This window comes from Suncus etruscus, chromosome 14 (genome assembly GCF_024139225.1).
Source record: "Suncus etruscus isolate mSunEtr1 chromosome 14, mSunEtr1.pri.cur, whole genome shotgun sequence".
NCBI lineage: Eukaryota > Metazoa > Chordata > Mammalia > Eulipotyphla > Soricidae > Suncus > Suncus etruscus.
In genome coordinates this window covers 84,154,889-84,170,411 of record NC_064861.1, presented here as the reverse complement: position 1 = coordinate 84,170,411, position 15,523 = coordinate 84,154,889, and the positions used below count along the sequence as shown (strand labels likewise).

Genomic DNA, 15,523 nt, shown 5'->3' with positions numbered 1-15,523 from the left:
AGTTGAGCATTTGCCTTGCACAGGCTAGCCTGGGTCAGACCCAGGTTCAATCCCTTGTATCTCATATTGTCCCCAGATTCTGCCAGGAGCTATTTCTGAGTGCAGAGCCAGAAGTAATCCCTGAGCATCGCTGCCTTTGGCCCAAGACACCTCCCCACAAAAACAGCAACAATTGACTTCAGGGTATTTTTTCAGTTTATTTATTAATTGGTTTTTGAACCACATTCGGCGATGCTCAGGGATTACTCCTAGTTCTGTACTCAAAAATTGCTCCTGGCAAGCTCGGAGGACCATATGGGATGCCAGGAATTGAAGCATGTCTGTTCCCAGTCAGCCACGTGCAAGACAAATGCCTTCTGCAGTGCTATCTCTCCAGCTCCAAATGGACTTCAGGTTAAGTAAATTAATTAATTAAAAACTTTATGAACAAGCCAGTGAGGAGATTTTGAAAGTAGAACAGAAATATAACAAACTCCGCCAGCCATTTTTTCAGAAGAGGTCGGAATTGATCGCCAAAATCCCCAATTTTTGGGTAACGACATTTGTCACCCATCCGCAAGTGTCTGCACTGCTTGGGGAGGAGGATGAAGAAGCGCTGCATTATTTGACAAGAGTTGAAGTGACAGAGTTTGAAGATATTAAATCAGGTTACAGAATAGATTTTTATTTTGATGAAAACCCTTATTTCGAAAATAAAGTTCTCTCCAAAGAATTTCATCTGAATGAGAGTGGTGATCCATCTTCAAAGGCCACTGAAATCAAATGGAAATCTGGAAAGGATTCGACGAAACGCTCAAGTCAAACGCAGAATAAAGCCAGCAGGAAGAGACAGCACGAGGAACCCGAGAGTTTCTTTACCTGGTTCACTGACCACTCTGATGCTGGGGCAGATGAGCTGGGCGAGGTTATCAAGGATGACATTGGGCCAAATCCTTTACAATACCACTTGGTTCCTGACATGGATGATGAAGAAGGGGAAGGAGAAGAAGAAGATGATGATAATGATGATGAAGAAGAAGAAGAAGGATTGGAAGATATTGATGAAGAAGGGGATGAAGATGAAGGTGAAGAAGATGAAGATGATGATGAGGGGGAGGAAGGAGAGGAGGATGAAGGAGAAGACGACTAAAGGAACACAGATCTCCTCATTTCCTCCAATCCCTGGAAGCAAGTTGCAGCCTTTTTCTTTTCTTCTCCGTGCCGGCCCCTCTTGTGCTCAGTCTCTCTGTTTTCGAGGTCTCTTTTCTCCTTTACGCCATGGTTCTCAACTTAATTTGGGGAAACCTTGAACAGAATTGAGTGGGGGGAAAAGATCTCTACCGCTTTCTGTTCCAAATTCGTTTTATCCCTTTTTGTCTCTGCAAAAACTATGGAATCAACACCACCGTGCTCTGTGGGAAAAAAGAAAACAAACCCTCTGCTCCCTTCGCTGTGCTGGAAGCCAGAGGGTGCTAGGCCCCTGTGTAGTAGTGCATAGAATTCTAGCTTTTTCGTCTCCTGACAAAAAAAAAAAAAAAAAAGAATTCTAGCTTTTTCCCTCCTTTCTCTGTATATCGGGCTCAGAGATCACACTGTGTCTCTCTGTGAATATGGACAGTTAGCATTTACCAACATGTATCTGTCTACTTTCTCTTGTTTAAAAAAAGAAAAAAGAACTAAAAAAAATAAAAGGGGGTTATAGAATGGCAGCAAAAGGGTGGGTTTGAGATGTTTGGGCATTTTGACAACATGGCTTCTCCTTTGGCATGTTTAATTGTGATGTTTAACGGACATCCTTGCAGTTTAAAACGACACTTTTAAAGATAAAATTCTCTCCTAATGATGACTTGAGCCCTGCCACTCGATGGGAGAATCAGCAGAAACCTGTAGGAACTTATTTGGAATTGACATTCTCTATTGTAATTTTGTTCCTGTTTATTTTTAAATTTTCTTTTGTTTCACTGGAAAGGAAAGATGCTCAGTTTTAAACGTTAAAAAGTGTACAAGTTGCTTTGTTACAATAAAAACTAAATGTGTAAAAAAAAAAACTTTTTGTCCAGGAGCCAGACAGATAGTGTGGCGGTAAGGCATTTGCCTTGCATGCAGATAATAGGTGGTTCGAATCCTGGCATTTCATATGGCAAAGATGAAGCTCTTCTGTGCCAGAGAGATGATGGAACAGCAGGTAAGGCACTTACTTTGCTCTCGACCAACCAGGTTCAATCCCGGCATCTCATATAGTCACACAAACATGGCCAGGAGTGATGCTTGGGCACCACCAGTTGGTCCACCAATTTAAAAATGGCAATAACAAGAAAGATGAACTCCACTTTGCTTAATTTGGGAGTGGAACAGTCTCCCTACATTGAGATATCAGTATCCCCAACTTGAATTATAGTCTGTTTCCTGTGATATCTGATCCTTCTAGAATGAGTCCTTCTAGAATGATTCTGGGTTCAGGGAAACTCAGGGAAGGGGTCAGAGGACTTTATATGATGTGGGGATCAGACCTAGATGTCTGTGTGAGGGCCGGAGAGATAGCATGGAGGTAAAGCGTTTGCCTTTCATGCAGGAGGTCATCGGTTCAAATCCCGGCGTCCCATATGGTCCCCGGTGCCTGCCAGGAGCAATTTCTGAGCCTGGAGCTAGAAATAACCCCTGAGCACTGCCGGATATGACCCAAAAATCACCCAAAAAAAAAAAAAGATGTCTTTGTGAAAGAGTTTGGTCTACTATGTCCCCATCCCTTGACATCTCAAGGGTGAAGATCTAGATGCTGTCCCATATTGACCTCTTGGTACTTGGGTGCCAAGGAACAAGTCTCTGTCATCAAAGCCATACATAGAGGCAAGCTGAGACTCAGGTGACAGGCAGGTGACATCTCAAACCAGCCATAGTTGGCACCACTCTGGACAAAGAACTTCTCTGTCATTGTAGAACCTTCTGGAAGCTGCCCAACACCATCCCATCTCCGTGTTCAAATAATCCTGCTGCTGTGGACAGGACAAGAATAGGATGGAACCTGCACCTCCTGCTGCAGGGCAGGCACATGCCCAGAGATCTTTCTCCTCTCCTCCTACATGGGGATGTGGCAGCTGACCCCCTCAAGAAAGACAAAAAAATGGATGGCTGGAGAGATAGCATGGAAGTAGGGCATTTGCCTTACATGCAAATGGATGGTGGTTCGAATCCCAGCATCCCATATGGTCCCGGGAGCCTGCCATGAGCGATTTCTGAGCATAGAGCCAGGAGTAACCCCTGAGCGCTGCTGGGTGTGACCAAAAAACAAAACAAAACAAAGAGCCAAGAAAGCAAAGATAGGCAGGAACACTTTTGGAGATGCATCACAATGGCAAAGGCATTGATTCTTTGAAAATCAATTTATTAAAATAATTTGATCTATAAACTCTGACCATGTTTCCTGCATTTCAGCTCCACTCACCCCTACCCTGTTCCCCACCCATGGAAGAAGATTCTAGTCTCTTCGCACAGCATCCCTGGGCAGATGGATCTGCATCTTGACCTGCAGGGCAGGATGCAGGCTCTCACTCTCAGGGGTCCTGGGGTGTCCACAATCCCCTGCCTGTCCCCACAGTCACAGTCCTCAATGGACTATTCTTCTGAGAAAGAGAAACAGGGACTCAGTTTCCTTCATTTCTCTGTTGCTTTTGACCTTTCTCTGCATTGGGGCCACATTCTACAGTGCTCAGGAATCATCATTGGTGGGATGTGAACCGAGGGGAGCAGAACCCGAAGGGAGCATATACTGGTCCAGATTGTACACATCATCTTCTCTGTGGATGAAATAGTTCTGAATAAACTCTTCGAGGTCCTGGATGATGGATTCCCACGAGGCCCCAAGCAAATTCTCAAGGTCTATGACCTGTAAGGTGCCCCTAGGCTCAGCATCAGGGTCTGGACTCAATACAGAGGCTGCTGCCCCTTCAAGGTGCTCCCCACCCACTGCCAGGTAAGATCCCAGCTCCCAGGGCCTGTGCATGCCAGGAGCACTGGGAGGTGAGTCCAGGGAGTCTTCAGGAGAGCAGGGATCCTCCTCACTCCCTTCACCTTGGTGGGGCCCTGGGAAATTCCTCCCCTCTGCATCAATCCTCTTCATGCTGGCTCGCTGGTTCTTGAACCAAACCTGGGGAGAGACAAGTGAAAGGTAAATAGGGGTTCAGAGGGGAATGGTTGTTTTCTGTACAACTCCAAACTCACACTCATCTCACTTAATTTCTGGGGACAAGAGAAATTGTGCAAGAGGTCAGGGGGCTGGGGCCAGACAGGTTCAATGCAGACACCATCTACTGTCCCCAGCCAGCCAGGAAGTGAGCCCAGAGCTTGGTTTCAGGAGTGGTCCCTGAGCACTGCTGACTGTGCCAGATATCAAAGTAAATTTTTAGAATGAGGGGCCATAGAACCCAGTTTCTATCTCCTTCTCAGTGGTCAATTCCACTGATCCAGACTAAGGCTTCACCTTACATAAACTCACTCACACACGCTCCTGGGAAACCTTTTGGCTTATTCCCAGCCCAGGGCACAAAAGGCAGGGATCCATTCATATGTGATAATCACACACCACAAGAGGTTCACATTCCCACCAATGGTAATCTCTGAGTAGAGGACCAGGAGTCATTCCTGAGCACTGCAGGGTGTGGCCCCAATGCAGAGAAAGGTCAAAAGCAACAGGGAAATGAAGGGACCTGAGACCCTGGTTCTCTTTCTCAGAAGAATAGTCCACTGTGTTGGTGGCACTAAATTAAAACAAAACTCATGAACCCAAAAAAAGGAAATGCAAGAAAAAAATATATATATATATATTTGGGGGGGTTGGGGCCACACCCGACGGTGCTCAGGGTTACTCCTGGCTGTCTGCTCAGAAATAGCTCCTGGCAGGCACGGGGGACCATATGGGACACCGGGATTCCAACCAACCACCTTTGGTCCTGGATCAGCTGCTTGCAAGGCGAACGCCGCTGTTCTATCTCTCCAGGACCGAAAAAAAAAAAAATATATATATATATATATTTTTTTTTTTTGGTTTTTGGGCCACACCCGGCGGTGCTCAGGAGTTACTCCTGGCTGTCTGCTCAGAAATAGCTCCTGACAGGCACGGGGGACCGTATGGGACACCGGGATTCGAACCAACCACCTTTGGTCCTGGATCGGCTGCTTGCAAGGCAAACACCGCTGTGCTATCTCTCCGGGCCCCGAAAATATATTTTTTAATAAAGAAAAAAATATTTCACCCTAACCAGACAAGCAGAAACCTCTGTGCCCTGGTGTTCTGCCATAACTAGAATATTGTGAGGAAGGGGTACTCTGGACTTGGGATGTTGTAAGGAAACACCACAGGCACTTACCTGAACCACATCCTCATCCAGTTGCGTCTCAGATGCTACATCCCGGATGGTGTCCCAGCCCGGGCTCAGGGTCCTCTGGGAGACGTCCCTGAGCACCCTTAGCTGTCCTGGGGACAACCGAGTGCATGGCTCATAAATGTGTTTCTCCTTTTCTGCAGGGGAAAAAGATGGAAGGTTTAGGATACAAAATGGTCCATAATTAGCTTCTTAAATGTAGAAATATTACAGCAGGTAGGGTGGTTGCCCTGGACAAATTGACCCGGGTTCAATTCCTAGCACCACACTTGGTCTCAAGACCCAAGCAGGAATGATCACAGAGGTCACAACCAAGAGTAAGTCCTGAGCATGGCATAGTGGGTCCCTCCAATCCCCCAACAAAAGAAAATAAATTCCCAGAGTTGAGGAAAATAGAGCATAGTAGTCTTTGACATTCACACATTTCCACCCTGCACTAAGAGCCTTCACTTATATTTGGAGGAATCTCACAGCAAGCCCCCACAGTGCATAGGCTAGAGAACTGGACAGATACCACCTCACATGGACAGTGTCTCTGCGTGAAACTCAAGGAAGTTGAGTATTATCACTGGAGTAATATCCAGCACCATGGATGGGACCACCAACCTCAGCAGGTGACCAAGAGCTCAGAGACAGGAGTAAGCCCTGAGCTCTTCCCACTCTGGCCTTTGCTTAAAAGTTAGAAATTCAAGGGGCCAGAATGCTAGCAGAGCCGTCGGGCATTTGCCTTATACTCTGCAGACCTGCGAAAGACCTGTGTTCCATCCTTGGCATCCCATCTAGGTCCCACAAGCCTGCTAGGAGCGATTTCTGAGCACAGTACCAGGAGTAACCCCTGAGCTCAGCAGGGTGTGGCCCAAAAACAAACAAACAAAAATATTAAAAATAATAACAAAAATAGTTATAAATTCAAGAGAAAAAGGGACAAGTGGAGGAACAGAAAAAATATTCCTTGATTTTCCTGGTCAAAGATTCCTTGCAAGGAGAAAAGAGAGAAAAGGGACAGGAGCACAGAAAAGAGCTGTGGATGGAGAAAGGCTGAACTAACAGCAAAATATAACTGGGGTGCCGTCATGAAGGGGTGCAAGGATAACTAACTGCATAGATTTACTGCAAACTCTGAAACACCTCAGGAACTGACAAGGTCTTCAGCCACCTCAAAGCTTCCCATTTTTGCTTTGAATCATCAAATCATCCCCAAACCCTCCTGCATTTTACCTAGTTTCCAATTTACCTGCCATAGAAGCTTCTAGAAAGGACTGAATTCCAAGAGATGCTGAGCTCTCTGTGCTAGGGAGTGAAGTCTATCACTAGAGTGGGCAGCAAGGCCAAATATATAGGAAACCCAGTGATGGCCACACCCTCTGGGGCCACCCCATAGGACCCACCCTAATTAAGCAGCAGGCAAGGCCATGCCCTCCAAGCACCCAATCACACCTGCAACTTCCTGCCTGGGACTTCCCCTGGAAGAAGTTCCCGGAAAAAGTCTCTGGAAAGGGCATGGCCCTTAGGTGCTGCTGGTTTGATTCTGCCAATGCATTTGGTCCTCTGAGCCTTCCCTGAGTGTTTCTGAGCCTAGAGCCCTGAGTTAACCTTCCATAACATGGGGGTGGCAAAGAACCAAATAAACATAAAACACACTGGTAGAATCCCAATTAATACCAACTCTCCATGCATCACTCACAGAAGTCAACGGAATCAGCATCAGAGCCTGCTCAGGAGACAGAACAGGAAGCATGATGGTGCTGGGATGAATCTACTTAAAAAGTAGGACTGATGCATGCCAGGCCATGGGCCTACTCAGATCGGGCACCCCATGACCTTGAGACCTACAGTGTGTCCTTGGGCTGTCCTTGCCACCTGAGGGACAAGTAACACTGAACATCCTGCAGAACACCTGGCTTCAAGGCTCTTTTAGTATGAGTATTCTTGATGGTTGCCCCTAAATCATCAGTGCTGCTTTTAGGGATCCCAGTTTCCTGACCAGAAAAAGGTGAAGAAATTCCTGAAGTTCCAGAAAGGTGAACTTTTCAGCCACAGAGAAGGAGTGCAAAAGTGAGAGAGGGGCCCTTTGAGGTGGTGCTAGAGGTAAGGTGTCTGCCTTGCAAGCGCTAGCCAAGGAAGGATCGTAGTTAGATCTCCCGGTGTCCCATATGGTCCCCCCAAGCCAGGGGCAATTTCTGAGCACTTAGCCAGGAGTAACCCCTGAGCATCAAAAGGGTGTGGTCTGAAAACAAAAAAAAAAAAGTGAGGAAAATGTTTAGCAAAGCAACATTGTCCTTCTGTTGTCTTCTCCAACACACATGGTCCCAAATATTACTGAGTTTCTCCCTAATTCACAAAGTCAGGGTTTATTCACTTATCAAAAGCCAAACAAACATCAGATCCAAACAAGCAGAAGATGGTCAGACACAGGAAGCTCCTGGGAAGAAGAAGAGCTGAGGGCAGGATAATCCAATAGTCTGGGAGCTCAACCAGACAGAAACATGTTGGCTGAATGTGCCCAGAACAAGCCCAGCAGCCTGGAAGCAGAGAAGCTCAGGCCTCCACTTGCCTCTTATCTCCTAATCAAGCCCAGAGTTCTCTAGACAACTAATTTTTCATATATTTTCATTTAAAAGAATTTTATTATGGGCCCGGAGAGATAGCACAGCGGTGTTTGCCTTGCAAACAGCCGATCCAGGACCAAAGGTGGTTGGTTGGAATCCCGGTGTCCCATATGGTCCCCCGTGCCTGCCAGGAGCTATTTCTGAGCAGACAACCAGGAGTAACCCCTGAGCACCGTCGGGTGTGGCCCAAAAACCAAAAACAAAAAAAAACAAAAAAAAAAAAAAAGATTTTATTATAACACAACAATTCAGAATCCTTATGTTCCCTACATTAACTATTCCAAGACCCATCCCAGGACCAATGTGACCTTCATTCCACCACCTCCCCCAGTTTTCCCCCACCACCCTCCACCTGAGCCTGCCCCCTTGACTACCAAACAAATTTACTAAATATTGCTTGTTACCACAAAAAGACAAAGAGAATAATCAAAACTTACATCAGGAGGAGTTCATTTTAAGTTGTTGTTCTATGTCTCAGGATTTACTAGGCTGAGTTGGGGCAATTCAAACCTCCTTTGTTGCTGTTTAGACTTGACTAGATAGGTGAGACCAAGATCTTAGTGGTTCAACTCACTTCTGTCCTTAATTGTGTTGGAACTTTCAGGAAGAAGAAAGAGCTTAAGTAAGAACAAATCCATCTGGAGTCACATCGATCGTTCACAAGGATGAAGGCCTCTTGCCCTTCACCCCACAATCCAGGTTCTTTCCATCACCCCATTTGGTCCACTGAGCCTGAGAAAGTGGTCTCAGAAGGAACAGAGTGAGCACAGTGGGGAGGGCATTTGCCTTGCACACAACCATTCAGAATTTGATCCTGGCATCCTATATGGTTCCCTAATCCTGCCAGGAGCAATTTCTACACTCAAAGCCAGGAGTAACCCCTGAGTGCCGGTGGGTATGGCTCAAAAAACAAACAAAAACACCAACACACATAAAATTAAATTCTGGGGTCTGAGAAATGGTACAGCGGTAGGGCGTTTGCCTTGCATGTAGTTGACCAGGGATAGATTGAGTTTGATTCCCGGTATCCCATATGGTCCCACAAATGTGCTAGGAGTAATTTCTGAGTGCAAAGCCAGGAGTAACCCTGAACATCACAGTGTGTGGTCCAAAAACAAACAAATAGACAAAAAAAAAACTAAACTAACTGCTGAACACAGAACCATGAGTCAGCCTGGTTGACTGCACCTGAAAGCATCCATAAATAATGATTTATTAAAAATTGTATATCATTGTTCTGAAAATTAGAAAATACCAGCAGGGATTTAGTAAAGCAAAATGAGTTAGAGTGAGAAGGATATCTCAGGGCTGGAGAGAGAGAGAGAGAGAGAGAGAGAGAGAGAGAGAGAGAGAGAGAGAGAGAGAGAGAGAGAGAGAGAGAGAGAGAGAGACTGTGCCTTGCACAGCCCAGGTTCAATTTCCAGATCCACCAAGACACTTATATGAAGAGGCAAGAGTAGAGGCCGGATGGCTTGCATGTAGCCAACCCAGGACAGATGGTGGTTTGAATCCCGGCATCCCATATGGTCCCCCAAGGCTGCCAGGAGTGATTTCTGAGCGCAGAACCAGGAGTAACCCCGGAGCACTACAGGGTGTGACCCCAAAACAACAAACAAGCAAAAAACAAAAAGTAAACCCTGAACATCACTGAGTTTGTCCAAAAAACAAAAATATAAAATATCTCACTTATACGTGGACAAAACAAAAATATAAAATAAGATATCTCATTTATATATATATATTTATATATATATTTATACGTGGACTACAGAGAAACAGAGCAAGGGAACATATCTAGTGATTAATTACAACCCCATGATGTGACATGCAGAGCAGAACCAGCAGTTTGGGGAGGAGAAAAGGAACCAAGGGGCCGACTTTCACTCTGCTTAAAGACACAGGACTTCGATGAAGTGCCATTGACAGCAGAGTAGTGGCAATGGTGGGTACATGAAAATAATTAGTGTGATCACCATGTGCCCATGTTCCCTATAATATAATGAAAAGACATTATTAGGGCACAGCAGCAGCCCAGGGTACCATCTATGGTTACCTGAGCACAGCCAGGAAGGTTGGGGGCAGAGTCAGAAGTGAGCCATGAGCACTGTCAGGTGCAGCAAGAAATTCCAGCATGAGGCTGGAGCTTAGCACATGGTAGGGCGTTTGCCTTGCATGAGGCCAACTCAAGTTCAATTTCTGGCATCCCATAAGGTCCCAATGCCACAGGAATGATTTCTGAGAGCAGAGCCAGGAGGAACCCCTGAGCACTTCTATATGAGACCAAAAAAAAAAAAAATACAAAGAATATTCTAGCATGGTTTTCAGGACAAAGTTTAGATCAAAATCTTTTCCCTGAATAAAATAGAGAATCAAGCTTTCCTGCAGTAAAAGCACTTCCTGTTTGGGGTCAGAAGTCAGGGGTAACTCAGGGCTATGCCAGGGCTCTCCCCCACGTGTTTTCTTCTAGAACCTCAATAAAGAGTGTTGCACTGGGACTCCATAGGGCACCAGGAATGTGTCAAAACACTGAGCCTTTGCCTTAGTCTTCTCTGAGCTGGTGAAAAAGCGAAGGAAAAGGACTGGGATGACCTGAGGGGTAGATTGGGGTCAGGTGGGCCTCTGTGTGCTATGGAAGGACCCAGAGATGGGGATGGGAGACAGCAGAATGCCATGGCACACTGAGGACTCAGGACTGAATTTCAGGGGCAAAGCAGGACCCCAGGGATCCTCAGGCCTCCTCTCAGGCATCATGTGAGACTCAGAAAAAAGACCCCGACCCCCACAGAGGGGCCACAGGGCCCCAACACCAGCATGGAGGGGAGCCAGTAGAAGGGTCTGCAGCTCAGACCATCTCAGGATCCGCCCCATCTTCCAGCTGCTCCATCTTCCTGCTCGGGACCTCCCCTGCCCATCACCCCACCTCTGCCCAGCTCCTTTTGTTTTCCTATCAGCCAACCCTGGGCTCAGGAAAGCCAATCCTGTAAGTGGGTACAGACATACTGACCCTCAAGACAAAGAGGTGTTCCCCTTTTACTCTGAGATCTTTGGGGGGGGCACACCCAGTGGTGCTCAGAGGTTACTCCTGGCTCTGCACTCAGAAATCGCTCCTGGCAGGCACAGGGGGACCATATGGGTTGCCGGGACTTGAAACACAACCGTCCTGATATCACTGTGCTATCGCTCCAGTTTTACTTTGTGATCTTAAGGGACCTGTCACTTGCCCAGAGCAGTGACTCCTAACAAGTGACTAGTGAGATGAACCCGGCTCAACACCTGCAGAAAAGGATGTTCTGACCTGAACTTGCTCCTGCGGGATTCGAGATTGATTTTTCTTTTTATGGGTCACACTAGATGGCACTCAGGGGTCACTCCTGGCGCTATGCTAAGAAATTGCTCCTGGCAGGCTTGAGGGACCAAATGGGATTTCAACCACCATCCTTCTGCATGCAAGACAAATGCCCTATCCCCATGCTATCTCTCTGGCCCCTTGGTTGATTTTTGTTTGTTTGCTTGGTTTTTGGTTTTTGTTTTGTTCTGGTTTCTTTCTTTTTTTTTGTTTTTGGTTTTGGTTTTGGTTTTGGTTTTAGGATCATGCAGCACTCAGAGGTTACTCCTGGCTCTATGCTCAGAAATCGCTCCTGGCAGGCTCGGGAGACCATATGGGATGCCGGGATTCAAACCACCATCCTTCTGCATGCAAGGCAAATGCACTACCTCCATGCTATCTCTTCGGTGTTTTTTTCCAGCCCAATGGTGCTCTTGGTACCATGAGATGCTGAGATGGTACTTGAACTCCTGTGGCAGAGCTTATGCTCTCACCTGCTAGAAAGAATGATATCACGCCTGACCTGAGAAGCAGAAACCTCTGCACCTGGTGTTCTACCATGACTGAAATACATGTGGGAGGGTGTGCTCTGGACTGGTGCTGTGGGGAAATGTCAAAGGACTTACCTGAAGCACATACTCATCCAGTTGCATCTCAGATGCCACATCCTAGATGGTGGCACTGCCTGGGCACAGGGTCCTCTGGGAGACATCCCTGAGCACCCTCAGCTGTCCTGGGGTGAAGCGAGAGTGTGGCTTTCGAGCCCAATTACCCATTTCTGCAAGGGAAGAAGTTGGAATGTTGAGAATATCAAAAGTTCCTAAATTAGCTCCTTAAATGGAGAAATATTACAACAGGAAGGGTTTTTTCATTTACCCATATTTTTGTTTATCAGCGTTGACCAGGTTGACTGCCAATCAGTTCCACTCACCACTGCAATGTGTCCCTCCCACAGAAGAAGATTCTAGTCTCTCAATACAGCATTACTGTGCAGGTGGATCTAGTATTGGTGAGCGGGGCAAGATGCAGCTCCTCACTCTTCAGAGGTCATGGGTTGTCCGCCAACCCCTGCCTAGACCCGCAGTCACAGTCCTCAGTAGAAAAGCCTTCTGAGAAAGAGAAACAGAGACGAAGATCCCCTCATTCTCTCTTACTTCTGAAATTTCTCTGCATTGGGGCCACATTCAGCAGTGCACAGGGTTTCACTCTTGGAAAGGATGTGAACTCAGGGGAGCAGAGCCCAAGGGGAACAAATACTGGTCCAGACCGTCTAGATCATTGTCCCCGGAGATGTGATAGAGATTGATAAAGTCTGCAAGGTCCTGGGTGCTGGACACCCAAGGGGCCGCATGCAAATCCTGAAGGTCTATGTTGTCTAAGGGGTCACTTGGCTCAGCATCAGGGCCTGGACTCAAGACAGAGGCTGCTGCCCCTTTGGGTGCTCCCCACTCACTGACAGGGGAGCTCCCATATCCAAGGGGCTGCACATGCTTGGAGCACTTGGAGGAGTTTCCAGGGAGCCTCTAGGAGGCTCCCTGCTCCTTGCTTGGGTGCTGGGAAATGCCTCCTCTCTCCATCAATTCTCTTAATCCTGGCTCGCTGGTTCTTGAACCAAACCTGGAGAGAGATAGTGAGAGGTTAATAAAGGAGTCCAAGGGGAGGGAACCTTCTTTGTGCAGCTCCTCTCTCAAACTTGTCTCACTGAGGACAAGAGATATGGTACAGGAGGTCAGGCATGGGGCCAGACAGGTTCAATCCCAAAAACACCGACTCTCCATTCCAGTCAGAAAGTGATTGCAGGTGCCCAGGTCCAAGAGTGATCCCTGAGCACTGCTGTATGTGCCAGACTTCAAATTAAATCAAATAAAAGGGGCCATAGAACCCTGTTTCTTCCTTTTTTTTTTCTCACCTCTTGGGCCACCATTCTGGCCCCTAGAACCCCGTTTCTATCACCTTCTCGGGAGTCAATTTCACCGTCCCAGAAACACACCCAGAATTGCACACACATGCCTACTGGGAAACAATCAGGAAGAATCCCAGCCAGGGCACAAACGACAGGGATCCAGTCACATGTGCTAATCAAACACCAAATTGGCTCACATCCCCACCAAAGGTGATCCCTGAGCATAACACTAGGAGTCACTAGAGAGCACTGCAGGTTGTGGTCCCAATTCAGAGCAAGGTCAGAAGCAAGAGAGAAATGAAGGGTCCTAAGACTCTGTTTCTATTGATCAGAATAGTCCACTAGGTTGGTGACACTAAATAGAACAAACACTCATGAAACGTCAAAATGAAAATGTAAAATATATATATTTTTTTTATTCAAAACTAATGAGATTCAAAAATCCTGAAAAACAGAAACCACTGCGCCCTGAGTTCTACCATGACTGGAATACATGTGGGAAGGCGCGTTCTGGACTCGGGGTGCTCTGGGGAAACGCCACAGGAACTTACCTCAACACATACTCATCCAGTTGTGTCTCAGTTGCCACATCCCGGATGGTGGCCCTGCCTGGGCACAACGTCCTCTGGGAGACATCCCTGAGCACCCTCAGCTGTCCCAGGGTGAACCGAGTGCAGGCAAAAGATAGAATATTGAGGAAACCTAAACAGTTTAAAAATGCAGAAATAGGGCCCGGAGAGATAGCACAGTGGTGTTTGCCTTGCAAGCAGCCGATCCAGGACCTAAGGTGGTTGGTTCGAATCCCGGTGTCCCATATGGTCCCCTGTGCCTGCCAGGAGCTATTTCTGAGCAGACAGTCAGGAGTAACCCCTGAGCACCACCGGGTGTGGCCCCCCCAAAAAAATGCAGAAATATTACAGCAGGGAAGGTAGTTCCCTTTCAGACAAGACAAAAAAATAGGTGTTTCTGACTGCAAAAAAGAAAATTAATTCCCAGAGATTGAGGAAAACAGGTCATGTCAGTCATTGCCAGTCAAACATTTCCACCCTGTGCTGTCCTAAAATCCTTCACTTGTATCTGAAGAGAAATCCTAGCAGCCCCCAGAGTGCATGGGCAATAGAACTGGACAGAGACCAACTCATATGACAGAATCTCGGCATGAAACTCAAGGGAGGTGAGTATTTTCAACGGAGAAATCTCCAGCAGCATGAACACATATTCCACCAGGTGACCAGGAGCACAGAGACAGGAGGAAGCCCTGAGCTCTATTCACTATGCCCCTTGCTCAAAAGATAGAAAAACATGAGAAAAATGAGTGTGAAGACACAGAAAAAAAAACATTCCAACTGATCTTTCTGGTCAAAGATTACCAATAAGGAGAAAAGAGGGGAAAAGGACAGGAGCACAACAACAGAAAGTCATTTATTTAGTAATTCTAATTATCCACATAACTTATTTACCCAGATGCCATAATTTGCCTTGAGAGGAATTGCTTTCTCTTGGGAAATCAGGACTATGTCCACCTGCATGTCCAGATAGGCTCAAGAACTTTCGATCCTTTGGAAAGTAACTTTTTTTAATTTTGGGTTACACCCAGCAGCACTCAATAGTTACTCCTGGCCCCAAAAAAGTGTTGTGTTTGTTTGTTTCTTTTTTTCACCAGAATATCATCTCCCATCCACCATTATCTGAGCAATTAATGGACAGGAGAAAATCTTCCCCCTTGGCAAAATAGAGAAACAAGCTTTCCTGCAGAAACCACTTCCTATTTATGGTCTTTTAGTCGGGGGGGGGGGGGGACGGACTCGTTGCAACCTCAGATTACTCTCCCATGGCTTTTTGTCCAAAACCTCAAGAAAGAATATTGCATTGGAACTCAACAGGGCACTGGGACTGTACCCAAATACGGAACCCTTGCCTCAGGCTCCTCTGAGCTGATGGACAAGCAAAGGAAAAAGACTAGGATGGCCTGAGGGGCAGATTGGGGATCAGGTGGGCCTCCGTGGGCTGTAGAAAGACCCATGGGTGGTGGTGTAAAATACTAGAGTGTGAGGGTGACCTATGTATGCCATGTCACAGTGAGAATGCAAGAATAGATTTCAGGGACAGAGCAGGATCCCAGAGATCCTCAGGCCACTGAGGGTGGGTCCTCAGTAGCCATTGAGACTCGGGAAAATGACCCCACAGAGGGACCACAGGACCCCAACACCATCATGGAGGGAAGCCAGGAGAAGTGACTCCAGCTAGGACCATCTCAGGATTCGAACCATGTTCTAGCTGCTCCATCTTCCTGCCCAGGACCTTCCTGGCCATCACCCGACCCCTGCCC

The 15,523-nt window shown here is 46.9% G+C and overlaps 1 protein-coding gene across 1 annotated transcript; it reads left to right on the top strand.

The window, feature by feature from the left end:
- Positions 1-415: 415 nt before the first annotated feature.
- Positions 416-1,137, top strand: LOC126028176 (protein SET; the record flags this gene model as incomplete). The annotated part of the gene is made up of 1 exon (XM_049787225.1): positions 416-1,137. A coding segment is annotated over one exon (714 nt), but the record flags the coding sequence as incomplete, so codon positions are not given.
- Between the last annotated feature and the right edge of the window lie 14,386 nt (positions 1,138-15,523).